Here is a 15263-nt window from a genome sequence, read left to right on the forward strand (position 1 = left end):
AGGGAATAGGATGCAATTTGGGACACACAACATTCCATACTGTTCATCCCCTTTAATCTGTCTCCCTCTCTCATTTTTCCCTGTAGCTAAATCAACGATACTAGAGGCTAACTTTATGACAGATTGTGCGGTGTATTTAACCAAAACACATCCCTTGTTTTCATAGATATAGGTCAAAGATGTCTTTTATATGAGTCATTACATACACAGAATTAAGTTAAATGCCTAAGGATATTTTCCTAACTGTAAAACATCCACCCACATACACTGCTGCCATGGGCCAACACCTCATTCAATGACAGTTGAAATGAACTCCTCCAACTGTCCAGTTGACATTCAAAGCTATATGTACATAAGTCACTGGAGTGTCCCTGGATTTACACACTCTGATTGAAGGCTTCCCCTGCCTGTCAAACGCTTGGTCCCACCTCCTTCTGCTGTTGCGTCTCATCTTCCCGTTGCCAGGGCGACCAGCGGAAGAGGTCGATAGGGTCAGGCTGGATGCTTCTGCTTGTGTCAGTTATATGAGAGAGAGAGTGAGAGGGAAGAGGTAGACAAGGATGGAGGGAGAGAGAAAGCGAGAGAAGGAAAAATGGAGGGAAGGATGGAGGGAGAGACAAAGGAAAATGCAGAGGAGAGAGATGGAGAGAGAGAGGAGAATGAAAGAGGTAGGGAAAGGTGGAGGGAGAGAGGAGAGAGAACGTGAATTGGAGGGGAGAGAGAGGGGGGGGTTCAGTTCATTTGGCATTCTAGTCACAGTCTCCTCTGATTTGGTGAAATGTCAGAGCCATGGTGGAAGAACATTATCCCACATGGAGGTACATAGAGCAGAGCAGAACTCTGTGCAGAGAGCTTCACTCCCACAGAATCAAGTACAAGACGTATATTAGTATTATATTGTGTCTCTAATCTATGATCACTCCACTCATCATAGTTGGCAATCCAGGGAACTTTGTAAATTTACTCAAAGAAATATAATCTATTATATTCCTTCTATTTCTATGGGTTCACTCCTCTCATCTGTATCTTAGTTGGCAAGGCCAGGGAACAGTTGATCATCGGAACACTGAAACCAGGAAATGACCTTCCCCTCCCAGCCCCAGGTGCTCTGGTTTCTAATAACAGTGTTATATCCCTCCACAAAGGGTGAATGAAAGAGATGCCCAGAGGACAGAATAAAAGGCTATGTTAATCAGCTGTAGGGCTTATTGGAGCAGCAATTCAAAGTTATGACCATGTTAGTACCCAGCAGTTTATTAGCTCCTTATTTCAGCCTGTAGGATTCCCCAGTTAAACTCAAAACAGCACCCACAATACCATACACAATGGCAGTCGATGTGGCAGATTTAGTCTGTTACACTCTATATTGTCCCCCCTCTTCTCAATACCACAGACAGTACTGTCTATATTGTCCCCCCTCTTCTCAATACCACAGACAGTACTGTCAATATTGTCCCCCTCTTCTCAATACCACAGACAGTACTGACAATATTGTCCCCCCTCTTCTCAATACCACAGGCAGTCCTGTCTATATTTTTCCCCCCTCTTCTCAATACCACAGACAGTACTGTCAATATTGTCCCCCCTCTTCTCAATACCACAGGCAGTACTGTCAATATTGTCCCCCCTCCTCTCAATACCACACACAGTACTGTCAATATTGTCCCCCTCCTCTCAATACCACAGACAGTACTGTCAATATTGTCCCCCCTCTTCTCAATACCACAGACAGTACTGTCAATATTGTCCCCCCTCCTCTCAATACCACAGACAGTACTGTCAATATTGTCCCCCCTCTTCTCAATACCACAGACAGTACTGTCAATATTGTCCCCCCTCTTCTCAATACCACAGACAGTACTGTCAATATTGTCCCCCCTCCTCTCAATACCACAGACAGTACTGTCAATATTGTCCCCCCTCCTCTCAATACCACAGGCAGTACTGTTAATATTTTCCCCCATCTTCTCAATACCACAGACAGTACTGCCAATATTGTCCCCCCTCCTCTCAATACCGGTGGCAGGGTAGCCTAGTGGTTTGAGCGTTGGACAAGTAACCGAAAGGTTGCTGGATCGAATCCCCGAGCTGACAAGGTAGAAATCTGTCATTCTGCCCCTGAACAAGGCAGTTAACCCACTGTTCCTAGGCCGTCATTGAAAATAAGAATTTGTTCTTAACTGACTTGCCTAGTTAAATAAAGGTAAAAAAAAAAATATATATATATATATGTTGTCCTCCCTCCCCTTCATGTACAGGAGTTCAATCCAGAAAAGTCAATACTACATCAAGTTTATGTGGCAGACGGGCAGCTTTTGTGTAACTTTGTATATGGTTCCTTGTCTTCCCCCCCTCTCTGTAGGAGTTCAACCCAGAGGAGTTCTATCACCTGCTGGAGGCAGCGGAGGACCACGCCAAGGAGGGACACCTGATGAAGACGGACATCCCTCGCTACATCATCAGCCAGCTGGGTCTGACCCGGGACCCTCTGGAGGGTGAGACACACACACATTTAATGAAGATGGATACTCCTTGTTACGTCAGGACACTCTAGAGCCCTCAACTCTGGAACCGCTTGGTTTTATTCCTTTCTTCTCCTCCAATCAGGGACTGATTTAGACCTGGGACACCAGGTGGGTGGAATTAATTATCAGGGAGAATGGAAAACCAGCAGGTTCCAGACCTCGTTGGGTAAGAGTGTTATACCCCTAGACTAGAGGGTGAGTAAGGGAGGGGGAGGATGAGAGGGAAGAGAGGAACAGAAAGAGAAATTGAGGGTTGGGACAGACCAGGGACCCTCTGGAGGGTGAGAGAGAAGGATGAGAGGGAGGAGAGAGAGAGGAAGAGAGGGAAGAGATGAATGGAAAGAGACAGATTGAAGGCTGGGACAGACCAGGGACCCTCTGGAGGGTGAGAGAGAAGGATGAGAGGGAGGAGGAGAGAGAAGAGAGGAACAGAAATAGACAGATTCAGATGGCTGGGACAGACCAAGCACCCTCTGGAGGATGAGAGATGTAGGAGAGAGGAGTAGAGGGGAGATTTAATGAAGAAGAGAGTAAGGAAGAGAGGGATGAGAGGAATAAAACGAGACATGCAGGCAGCTGGGATTGACCTGCGACCGTGTGGAGGTTGGGATGGGGGGGGGAGACAGTAGACGGAAACAGAAAGAGACAGATTTAGGGCATCATGTACCTGTAGAAGCCAAACAAGAGAAAATGAAAGATTGATGGTTGAGATTTCTCTACCCACATTTTGACAGCCACACTCCCCTCGGGTGTTTATTATATGTAATTAACTATAAATCTAGCAGAAATAACTTTAGAAAAAACAATACATTTTGGCACGAGAAAAACAACAGCATCTTGGCATTGTAGCATGTGGGCAGGGATCCACCTGTCAGCTAGCCTGGTCTCAGCTCTTGTCATTGTCACACTGAACCTTGGCAAGACAGCGCAAACAGACCTGGGACCAGGCTACATGTAGACATTATTGAGACGCACTGCACTCACTGTCATTAATCTACACCAGCCCCCAAACTCCTTCTCCTTCAATTCATTCCAGCTCCACTTCTCACAGTGGCAAATCCATCACAAGCTGTTCATTAAACTACTCAATGTAAATGGGTTAGAAAGACTATTCAGAATCCGACTGGCTCCTCTTTGTCAGCTACCTTCAGTCTGGTTGAAGAAATATGAGTTTGGGTTTTAGTGGGTTGTCACAATGTGACACTTTTTACAAACCACCTCTTGGTTTAGCACCTTTCCGTTTTTCACCCACACAAATATTCACAGCTTCATCTCTCTTTCTCTCTCTCACACTCTCTCGTCTTCCCTCCCTCTCTCGGTTCCCCAAACACAACCATTTAGTTTTAGAAATGTTGTTACCAAGGTGACAAGAAGATATATTATTTTCACATCACTTTATGTGACATCTAATTCAAATTAACGAGATGCTTACTTAAAGGTGCAATGCAGATGTTTTTATCTCAATATCAAATAATTTCTGGTAACAGTGAAGTACCTTACTGTGATTGTTTTCAATTAAAATTGTTAAAAAATAATTATTCTTCGCAAAGAGCACCTTCTGGAAGTGGTCTGTGTGGGGAGGGGAAAACTGAAAATGAGCTGTTATTGGTCTATTAACTCATTTGCCGGCTCCTTCCTACCAAAACAGTCAGAAATTTCAGGCGGTCGTTTCAAACAGCTCTAACACTAAATTTTTCTCCAACTTCATAGTGTGGAAATATATATAGTGCTTTGGAAAGTATTCAGACCCCTTGACTTTTTCCACATTTTGTTATGTTACAGTCTTATTCTAAAATGTATTAAATTGTTTTTTCCCATTATCATTCTACACACAGTAGCCCATAATGGAAAAGCAAAAACAGTTTTTTTTAGAATTTTTTGCAAATGTATTTAACAATAAAAACTGAAATCTCACATGTACACTACTGTTCAAAAGTTTGAAATGAAAACTTAGAAATGAAAACTTAGAAATGTCCTTGTTTTTGAAAGAAAATCACATTTTTGCCCATTAAAATAATATAAAATTGATCAGAAACACGTGTAGACATTTTTAATGATGAAATTGATTGTTGTAGCTGGAAACGGCAGATTTTTTAATGGAATATCTACATATGCGTACAGAGACTCATTATCAGCAACTGTGTTCAATGGCACGTTGTGTTAGTTAACCCAAGTTTATCATTTTAAAAGGCTAATTGATCATTAGAAAACCCTTTTGAAATTATTTTAGCACAGCTGAAAACTTGTGCTGATTAAGGAAGCAATAAAACTGGCCTTTAGACTAGTTGAGTATCTGGAGCATCAGCATTTGATCAAAATGACCAGAAACAAAGTCTATCTTCTGAAACTCGTCAGTCTATTCTTGTTCTGAGAAATGAAGGCTATTCCATGCGAGAAATTGCCAAGAAACTGAAGATCTATGTAGATATTCCATTTAAAAATCTGCAATTTCCAGCTACAACAGTCAATTACATAATTAAATGTTTGATGTTATTTTAATGGACAAAAAAAAAAAAATGTTTTTCTTTCAAAAACAAGGACATATCTAAGTGACCCCAAACTTTTGAACGGTAGTGTACATACTGTAAGTATTCAGACCCTTTACTCAGTGCTTTGTTGAAGCACCTTTGGCAGCGATTACATCCTCAAGTCTTCTTAGGTATAATGCTACAAGCTTGACAAACCTCTATTTGAGGAGCTTATCCCATTCTTCTCTGCAGATCCTCTCAAGCTCTGTCAGGTTGGATGGGGAGCATTGCTGCACAGCTATTTTCAGGTCTCTCCAGAGATTTTCTGGCTGGGCCACTCATCAAGGACATTCAGAGACCTTCGCCCCAGTCTGAGGTCCTGAGCACTCTGGAGCAGGTTTTCATCAAGGATCTCTCTGTACTTTGCTCTGTTCATCTTTGCCTCGATCCTGACTGGTCTCCCAGTCCCTGCCGCTAAAAAACATCCCCACAGCATGATGCTGCCACCACCATGCTTCACTGTAGGGATGGTCCCAGGTTTCCCTGCCAGGTTTCCCTACAGTTCAATCTTGGTTTCATCACACCAGAGAATCTTGTTTCTCATGGTTTGAGTCCTTTAGGTGCCTTTTGGCAAATTCCAAGCGGGCTGTTATGTGCCATTTACTGAGTAGTGGCTTCCATCTGGCCACTCTACAATAAAGGTCTGATTGGTAGAGTGCTGCAGAGATAGTTGTCCTTCTGGAAGGTTCTCTCATCTCCACAGAGGAATTCTGACGCTCTTTCAGAGTGACCATTGGGTTCTTGGTCACCTCTCTGACCAGGGCCCTTCTCCCCTGATGCTCAGTTTGGTCAGGCGGACAGTTTCAGGAAGAGTCTTGGTGGTTCCAAACTTTTTCCGGTTAAGAATGATGGAGGCCACTGGGTTTTTGGGGACACTCAATGCTGCAGACATTTTTTGGTACCCTTCCCCAGATCTGTGCCTTAACACAATCCTGTCTCGGAGCTCTATGAACAATTCCTTTGACCTCATGGCTTTTTTTTTGCTCTGACATGTTGTGAGACCTTATATAGATAGGTGTGTGCTTTTCGAAATCATGTCCAATCAATTGAATTTACCACAGGTGGACTCCAATCAAGTTGTAAAAATATCTCAAGGATGATGAATGAAAACAGAATGCACCTGAGCTCAATTTTGAGTCTCATAGCAAAGGGTCTGAACACTTATGTAAAGAAGGTATTTCTGTTTTTTGTTTTTATTACATTTACAAAAATGTCTAAAAACCTGTTTTCACTTTGCCATTATGGGGTATTGTGTGTATATTGATGAGGGAAAACATTTATTTAATCCATTTTAGAATAAGGCTGTAACGTAACAAAATGTGGAAAAAGTCAAAGGGTCTGAATACTTTCCAAAGGCACTGTAAATGATAAAACATGGAAATCCCGTATTTGATTGCACTGGGCCTTTAACATATTTGCATTTATTTGTTCAGCACTCTCCCCCTTATCCAGAGTAACTCACATGTCAAAGTGATTTTGTTATTGTAGAGAAAAACCTAAACAACCCCCTTTAAAGTGAATTGCCATTGCATTGCTCAGGCTGTAACACAACGAAATGTGGAATAAGTCACTTTCTGAAGACACTGTATGTATACACAATGCTATTGATCTGCAACAGTACACACCAGATACTGTATTGAGTGTTAAATTATGTGTTTTTGTCCAGACATTGTGAGCATGGACAACTACTATGACAGTGAAGGTCCCCACACCCCAGAGCCAGACGATTCTGCAGAGGTGAGGACCCTCCATATCTAATGATAAATACACTTACAGACAACCAGATCAGAGGTGAGGACCCTCCATCTCTAATGAGAAATACACTCACAGACACACCAGATCAGAGGTGAGGACCCTCCATCTCTAATGATAAATACACTCACAGACAACCAGATCAGAGGTGAGGACCCTCCATCTCTAATGAGAAATACACTCACAGACACACCAGATCAGAGGTGAGGACCCTCCATCTCTAATGATAAATACACTCACAGACAACCAGATCAGAGGTGAGGACCCTCCATCTCTAATGAGAAATACACTCACAGACACACCAGATCAGAGGTGAGGACCCTCCATCTCTAATGATAAATACACTCACAGACAACCAGATCAGAGGTGAGGACCCTCCATCTCTAATGATAAATACACTCACAGACAACCAGATCAGAGGTGAGGACCCTCCATCTCTAATGAAAAATACACTCACAGACACACCAGATCAGAGGTGAGGACCCTCCATCTCTAATGAGAAATGCACTCACAGACACACCAGATCAGAGGTGAGGACCCTCCATCTCTAATGATAAATACACTCACAGACAACCAGATCAGAGGTGAGGACCCTCCATCTCTAATGAGAAATACACTCACAGACACACCAGATCAGAGGTGAGGACCCTCCATCTCTAATGAGAAATACACTCACAGACAACCAGATCAGAGGTGAGGACCCTCCATCTCTAATGAGAAATACACTCACAGACAACCAGATCAGAGGTGAGGACCCTCCATCTCTAATGAGAAATACACTCACAGACACACCAGATCAGAGGTGAGGACCCTCCATCTCTAATGATAAATACACTCACAGACACACCAGATCAGAGGTGAGGACCCTCCATCTCTAATGAGAAATACACTCACAGACACACCAGATCAGAGGTGAGGACCCTCCATCTCTAATGATAAATACACTCACAGACAACCAGATCAGAGGTGAGGACCCTCCATCTCTAATGAGAAATACACTCACAGACACACCAGATCAGAGGTGAGGACCCTCCATCTCTAATGATAAATACACTCACAGACAACCAGATCAGAGGTGAGGACCCTCCATCTCTAATGAGAAATACACTCACAGACACACCAGATCAGAGGTGAGGACCCTCCATCTCTAATGATAAATACACTCACAGACACACCAGATCAGAGGTGAGGACCCTCCATCTCTAATGAGAAATACACTCACAGACAACCAGATCAGAGGTGAGGACCCTCCATCTCTAATGAGAAATGCACTCACAGACACACCAGATCAGAGGTGAGGACCCTCCATCTCTAATGAGAAATACACTCACAGACACACCAGATCAGAGGTGAGGACCCTCCATCTCTAATGAGAAATACACTCACAGACAACCAGATCAGAGGTGAGGACCCTCCATCTCTAATGAGAAATACACTCACAGACACACCAGATCAGAGGTGAGGACCCTCCATCTCTAATGAGAAATACATTCACAGACAACCAGATCAGAGGTGAGGACCCTCCATCTCTAATGAGAAATACACTCACAGACACACCAGATCAGAGGTGAGGACCCTCCATCTCTAATGAGAAATACACTCACAGACACACCAGATCAGAGGTGAGGACCCTCCATCTCTAATGAGAAATACACTCACAGACAACCAGATCAGAGGTGAGGACCCTCCATCTCTAATGATAAATACACTCACAGACAACCAGATCAGAGGTGAGGACCCTCCATCTCTAATGATAAATACACTCACAGACACACCAGATCTCTCTTCAAATAGTATCTAGCTTAAGTTGGACTTGACTGAGCTTGCCTGCTTGTTTATGTAGGGGAAGATGAAAGCCATGAAGCCGCCAAGTGAAGAAGACTTTCAAACCATCAAGCTGATCAGCAACGGAGCATATGGGTGAGTACAGTCTGGTCAAAGCAATATGAATGACTATGCATTTCATGTACATCACAAAGTCCTCACATTCATTCAAAGACATGAGGCTCCAGGTAGATTTCTCTGACAATCTAATTTTACCACAACCATACCCTTGGCTTCTTGCACCTCTACCCTTTACCCATCTCCCTCCTCCCCCTCTCTCCCCTCCTCCCTCCTTGTCCACTCCCCTCTCTCCCCTCCCTCCTTCTTCCCTCCCCCTTCCCTCCCCTGTCAGTGCGGTGTACCTGGTACGTCACAGGGAGACCCGTCAGCGTTTTGCCATGAAGAAGATCAACAAGCAGAACCTGATCCTGAGGAACCAGATCCAGCAGGCCTTTGTAGAGAGAGACATCCTGACCTTCGCTGAGAACCCCTTCGTGGTCTCCATGTTCTGCTCCTTCGAGACTCGCAGGCACCTCTGCATGGTCATGGAGTATGTTGAAGGTTAGTGGGTTTTTGAGGAAACTGTACTACTTTAATGGAATTACAATAAAGGATTCATACGGTGTCCCAAGAAGCCTCACATATCTTACACCTTGCTCTTTCAAAGTTCTCTCCGTTCTGATCTTGTTCACTTCCTTTGAGGTGAGAGAGTTTCTCAGGAAACCCGGTTGGATTTCATCCTCATTCTGGAAAGTAGTACTCTCCCTTCTGCCCTTGTTCATTTGCCCTTCATGGTATCTGATAGGACTGGCTAGGTGAAAGCACTATGGTGGAAACCAGCGGGGAGGGCGGCTCATAGTAATGGATGGAGTGATGTAAATGGAATGGTATCAAACACATGGAAAAGCATATGTTTGATGTGTGTGATACCATTCCATTCCAAACATTACTATGAGCCCGTCCTCCTCATTTTTTATTTATTTCACCTTTATTTAACCAGGTAGGCAAGTTGAGAACAAGTTCTCATTTACAATTGCGACCTGGCCAAGATAAAGCAAAGCAGTTCGACACATACAACGACATAGAGTTACACATGGAGTAAAACAAACATACAGTCAATAATACAGTATAAACAAGTCTATATACGATGTGAGCAAATGAGGTGAGATAAGGGAGGTAAAGGCAAAAAAAATAAAGTGCTACCAGACAAAACAAATCAACGTTTATTTGTCACATGCGCCGAAGACAACAGGTGTATACCTTACAGTGGAATGCTTACTTACAGGCCCTAACTAACAGTGCAATTTTATAGTAAAAAATGTGAATTTGTCACACCCTGGCCTTAGTATTTTCTTTATTATTGTGGTTAGGCCAGGGTGTGACATGGGTGATTATGTGTTTGTCTTGTCTAGGGGTTTTGTAGATTGATGGGGTTGTGTTTAGTATAGTATTCTAGGTAAATCTATGGTTGCCTAGAGTGGTTCTCAATCAGAGTGTAACGGTTTTCTTGCGGTGAAGGAAAGGAGGACCAAAATGCAGCGTGGTTACTATTCATGGTTCTTTAATAAAGAAACTACACATGAACAAACTAACAAAACAAGAACCGTGAAAACCTAAACAGCCCTATCTGGTGCAAACACAGAGACAGGAACAATCACCCACAAACACACAGTGAAACCCAGGCTACCTAAGTATGATTCTCAATCAGAGACAACTAATGACACCTGCCTCTGATTGAGAACCATACGAGGCCGAAACATAGAAATACCCAAATCATAGAAAAACAAACATAGACTGCCCACCCCAACTCACGCCCTGACCATACTAAATAATGACAAAACAAAGGAAATAAAGGTCAGAACGTGACACAGAGGCAGGTGTTTATCGTTGTCTCTGATTGGGAACCATATTTAGGCAGCCATATTCTTTGAGTATTTCATGGGTGATTGTTTCCTGTCTTTGTGTTTGTTGCACCAGATAGGGCTGTTTCGGTTTTTCACGTTTCTTGTTTTGTATATTGTTCATTTTTCATCTTTCATTAAAGATGTATAAAGATAACCACGCTGCATTTTGGTCCTCCTCTCCTTCGACGGAAGAATCCCGTAACAGTATTAGGTGAACAATAGAAAAGTAAAGAAATAAAAACAACAGTAAAAATACATTTGAAAATAACAGTAGAGAGGCTATATACAGTAGCGAGGCTATAACAGTAGCGAGGCTATATACAGTAGCGAGGCTATATACAGTAGCGAGGCTATTTACAGTAGTGAGGCTATATACAGTAGCGAGGCTATAACAGTAGCGAGGCTCTATACAGTAGCGAGGCTATATACAGTAGCGAGGCTATAACAGTAGCGAGGCTATATACAGTAGTCAGGCTATATACAGTAGTCAGGCTATATACAGTAGTCGGCAGTGTAGCCTAGTGGTTAGAGCTATATACAGTAGTCAGGCTATAACAGTAATGAGGCTATAACAGTTCAGGCTATAACAGTTCAATATACAGTAGTCAGGCTATATACAGTAGTCAGGATATAACAGTAACAAGGCCATATACAGTAGTCAGGCTATATACAGTAGTGAGGCTATATACAGTAGTCAGGCTATAACAGTAACGAGGCTATATACAGTAGTCAGGCTATAACCGAGGCTATAACAGTAGCAGGCTATAACCAGGCACAGTAACAGGTATACAGTAGTCAGGCTATAACAGTAGTACAAGGCTATATACAGTAGAAAACAAGAGGCTATTACAGTGTCAGGCTATAACAGTGACTTAGTCAGGCTAGTAAAATAGTAAGGCTATAACAGTAAAGTCAGGCTATAACAGTAATGAGGCTATAACAGTAGTCAGGCTATAACAGTAACGAGGCTATATACAGTAGTCAGGCTATAACAGTAATGAGGCTATAACAGTAGTCAGGCTATAACAGTAGCGAGGCTATAACAGTAATGAGGCTATATACAGTAGTCAGGCTATAACAGTAATGAGGCTATATACAGTAGTCAGGCTATAACAGTAACGAGGCTATATACAGTAGTCAGGCTATAACAGTAATGAGGCTATATACAGTAGTCAGGCTATAACAGTAACGAGGCTATATACAGTAGTCAGGCTATAACAGTAATGAGGCTATAACAGTACAGGCTATAACAGTCAGGCTATACACAGGAGTCAGGCTATACCAGTAACAAGGCTATATACAGTAGTCAGGCTATAACAGTAACGAGGCTATAACAGTAACGAGGCTATAACAGTAGCAAGGCTATATACAGTAGTCGGGCTATAACAGTAACGATGCTATAACAGTAGGGAGTTTTTCCTAACCACCGTGCTTCTACACCTGCATTGCTTGCTGTTTGGGGTTTTAGGCTGGGTTTCTGTACAGCAGTTTGAGATATCAGCTGATGTACGAAGGGCTATATAAATAAATTTGATTTGATTTGATGATTTGAGTAGCGAGGCTATATACAGTAGTCAGGCTATAACAGTAGTGAGGCTATATACAGTAATGAGGCTATAACAGTAACGATGTTATAACAGTAATGAGGCTATATACAGTAGTGAGGCTATATACAGTAATGAGGCTATAACAGTAACGAGGCTATAACAGTAACAAGGCTATATATAGTAATGAGGCTATAACAGTAACGAGGCTATAACAGTAACAAGGCTATATACAGGCACTGGTTAGTCGGGCTGATTTGAGGTAGTATGTATATGTAGGTATGGTTAAAGTGACTATCAGTAACAAGGCTATATACAGGAACCAGTTAGTCAGGCTAATTGAGGTAGTTTGTACATGAATGTATAGTTAAAGTGACTACACATATATGAATAACAGAGACTAGCAGCAGCGTAAAAGAGGGGTTGGGGTGGGGGCGGGACAATGTAAATAGTCTGGGTAGCCATTTGATTACCTGTTCAGGAGTCTTATGGCTTGGGGGTAAAAGCTGTTGAGGAGCCTTTTGGTCCTAGACTTGGCGCTCCGGTACCGCTTGCCGTGCGGTAGTAGAGAGAACATTCTATGACTGGGGTGGCTGGGGTCTTTGACAATTTTTAGGGCCTTCCTCTGACACCGCCTGGTGTAGAGGTCCTGGATGGCAGACAGCTTAGCCCCAGTGATGTACTGGGCCGTTCTCACTACCCTCTGTAGTGCCTTGCGGTCAGAGGCTGAGCAGTTGCCGTACCAGGCAGCGATGCAACCATGCTCTCGATGTTGCAGCTGTAGAACCTTTTGAGGATCTGAGGACTCATGCCAAATCTTTTTAGTTTCCTGAGGGGGAATAGGTTTTGTCGTGCCCTCTTCACGACTGTATTGGTGTGTTTGGACAATTCTAGTTTGTTGGTGATGTGGACACCAAGGAACTTGAAGCTCTCAACCTGCTCCACTGCAGCCCTGTCGATGAGAATGAGGGGCGTGTTTGGTCCTCCTTTTCCTGTAGTCCACAATCATCTCCTTTGTCTTGATTATGTTGAGGAATAGGTTGTTCTTCTGGCATCATCCAGCCAGGTCTCTGACCCCCTCCTTATAAGATGTCTCGTTGTTGTCGATGATCAGGCACTGTTGTGTCGTCTGCAAACTTAATGATGGTGTTGGAGTCATGCCTTGCCACGCAGTCGTGGGTGAACAGGGAGCACAGGAGGCGACTGAGCACGCACCCCTGAGGGGCTCCAGTGTTGAGGATCAGCGTGGTGGATGTGTTGCTACCTACCCTAACCACCTGGGGGCGGCCCGTCAGGAATTCCAGGATCCAGTTGCAGAGGGAGGTGTTTAGTTCCAGGATCCTTAGCTTAGTTATGAGCTTTGAGGGTACTATGGTGTTGAACGCTGAGCTGTAGTCAATGAATAGCATTCTCACATAGGTGTTCCTTTTGTCCAGGTGGGAAAGGGCAGTGTGGAGTGCAATAGAGACTGCATCATCTGTGGATCTGTTTGGGCGGTATGCAAATTGGAGTGGGTCTAGGGTTTCTGGGATAATGGTGTTAATGTGAGCCATTACCAGCCTTTCAAAGCACTTCATGGTTACAGACGTGAGTGCTACAGGTCTGTAGTCATTTAGGCAGTTTGCCTTAGTGTTCCTGGGCACAGAGACTATGGTGGTCTGCTTGAAACATGTTGATATTACCGACTCAATCAGGGACATGTTGAAAATGTCAGTGAAGACACCTGCCAGTTGGTCAGCACATGCCAGGAGAACACGTCCTGGTAATCCATCTGAACCCGCGGCCTTGTGAATGTTGACCTGTTTAAAGGTCTTACTCACGTCGGCTACGGAGAGCATGATCACACTGTCGTCTGGAACAGCTGATGCTCTCATGCATGCCTCAGTGTTGCTTGCCTCGAAGCGAACATAGAAGTAGTTTAGCTCGTCCGGTAGGCTTGTGTCACTGGACAGCTCTCAGCTGTGCTTCCCTTTGTAGTCTGTAATAGTTTGCAAGCCCTGCCACATAAGACGAACGTCGGAGCCGGTAAAGTACGATTCAATCTTAGCCCTATATTGGCGCTTTGCCTGTTTGATGGTGTGTCGGAGGGCATAGCAGGATTTCTCATAAGCTTCCGGGGTAGAGTCCAGCACCTTGAATGCGGCAGCTCTACCCTTTAGCTCAGTTCGAATGTTGCCATGGCTTCTGGTTGGGACTGTGTCTAACTAACACCACTGGTGGAAACTTAAAAACATCTATCCTATCTATATAGGGGATTGACGGAGGGCCAGAGATTCAAATAACTGTCAAGTTGTTATTTTACCATAGTCAATTCAGTTGTAGAAAGTAAAACGGGGTCACTTCCCACAGCAGCCCTAGCCAAATCATCTTCCTTAATGTTAGGTGCTCGAGGGCAACTCAACATTTTATTTTACCTTTATTTACTAGGCAAGTCAGTTAAGAACAAATTCTTATTTTCAATGACGGCCTAGGAACAGTGGGTTAACTGCCTGTTCAGGGGCAGAACGACAGATTTTGTACCTTGCAACCTTTTGGTTACTAGTCCAATGCTCTAACCACTAGGCTACCCTGCCGCCCCAACATACTCAACCCAACTATATAGCAGAAAGCAGATTGCTTTTCTCCTGATTGTTAGTGTTCAGAGTCAGCCTACAGACACAGCCAAATCAAATTTTATTTGTCACATACACATGGTTAGCAGATGTTAATGCGAGTGTAGCAAAATGCTTGTGCTTCTAGTTCCGACAATGCAGTAATAACCAACAAGTAATCTAACTAACAATTCCTAATCTACTGTCTTATACACAGTGTAAGGGGATAAAGAATATGTACATAAGGATATATGAATGAGTTATGGTACAGAGCAGCATAGGCAAGATACAGTAGATGGTATCTAGTACAGTATATACATATGAGATGAGTATGTAAACAAAGTGGCATAGTTAAAGTGGCTAGTGATACATGTATTACATAAGGATGCAGTCGATGATATAGAGTACAGTATATACGTATGCATATGAGATGAATAATGTAGGGTAAGTAACATTATATAAGGTAGCATTGTTTAAAGTGGCTAGTGATATATTTACATTATTTCCCATCAATTCCCATTATTAAAGTGGCTGGAGTTGAGTCAGTGTCAGTGTGTTGGCAGAAGCCACTCAATGTTAGTGGTGGCTGTTTAAC

At 43.3% G+C, this 15263-nt stretch overlaps 1 protein-coding gene across 1 annotated transcript in view; it reads left to right on the top strand.

The window, feature by feature from the left end:
- The window catches only part of LOC135535446 (microtubule-associated serine/threonine-protein kinase 1-like), a 74106-nt gene that overhangs the window by 34790 nt on the left and 24053 nt on the right, over window positions 1-15263 (top strand). The window contains 4 exon segments of the mRNA XM_064962084.1: window positions 2363-2495; window positions 6720-6790; window positions 8649-8725; window positions 8982-9190. Of these exon segments, the coding sequence (XP_064818156.1) occupies window positions 2363-2495; window positions 6720-6790; window positions 8649-8725; window positions 8982-9190 (490 nt within the window).

This window comes from Oncorhynchus masou, chromosome 5 (assembly GCF_036934945.1).
Source record: "Oncorhynchus masou masou isolate Uvic2021 chromosome 5, UVic_Omas_1.1, whole genome shotgun sequence".
Classification (NCBI taxonomy): Eukaryota; Metazoa; Chordata; class Actinopteri; order Salmoniformes; family Salmonidae; genus Oncorhynchus; species Oncorhynchus masou.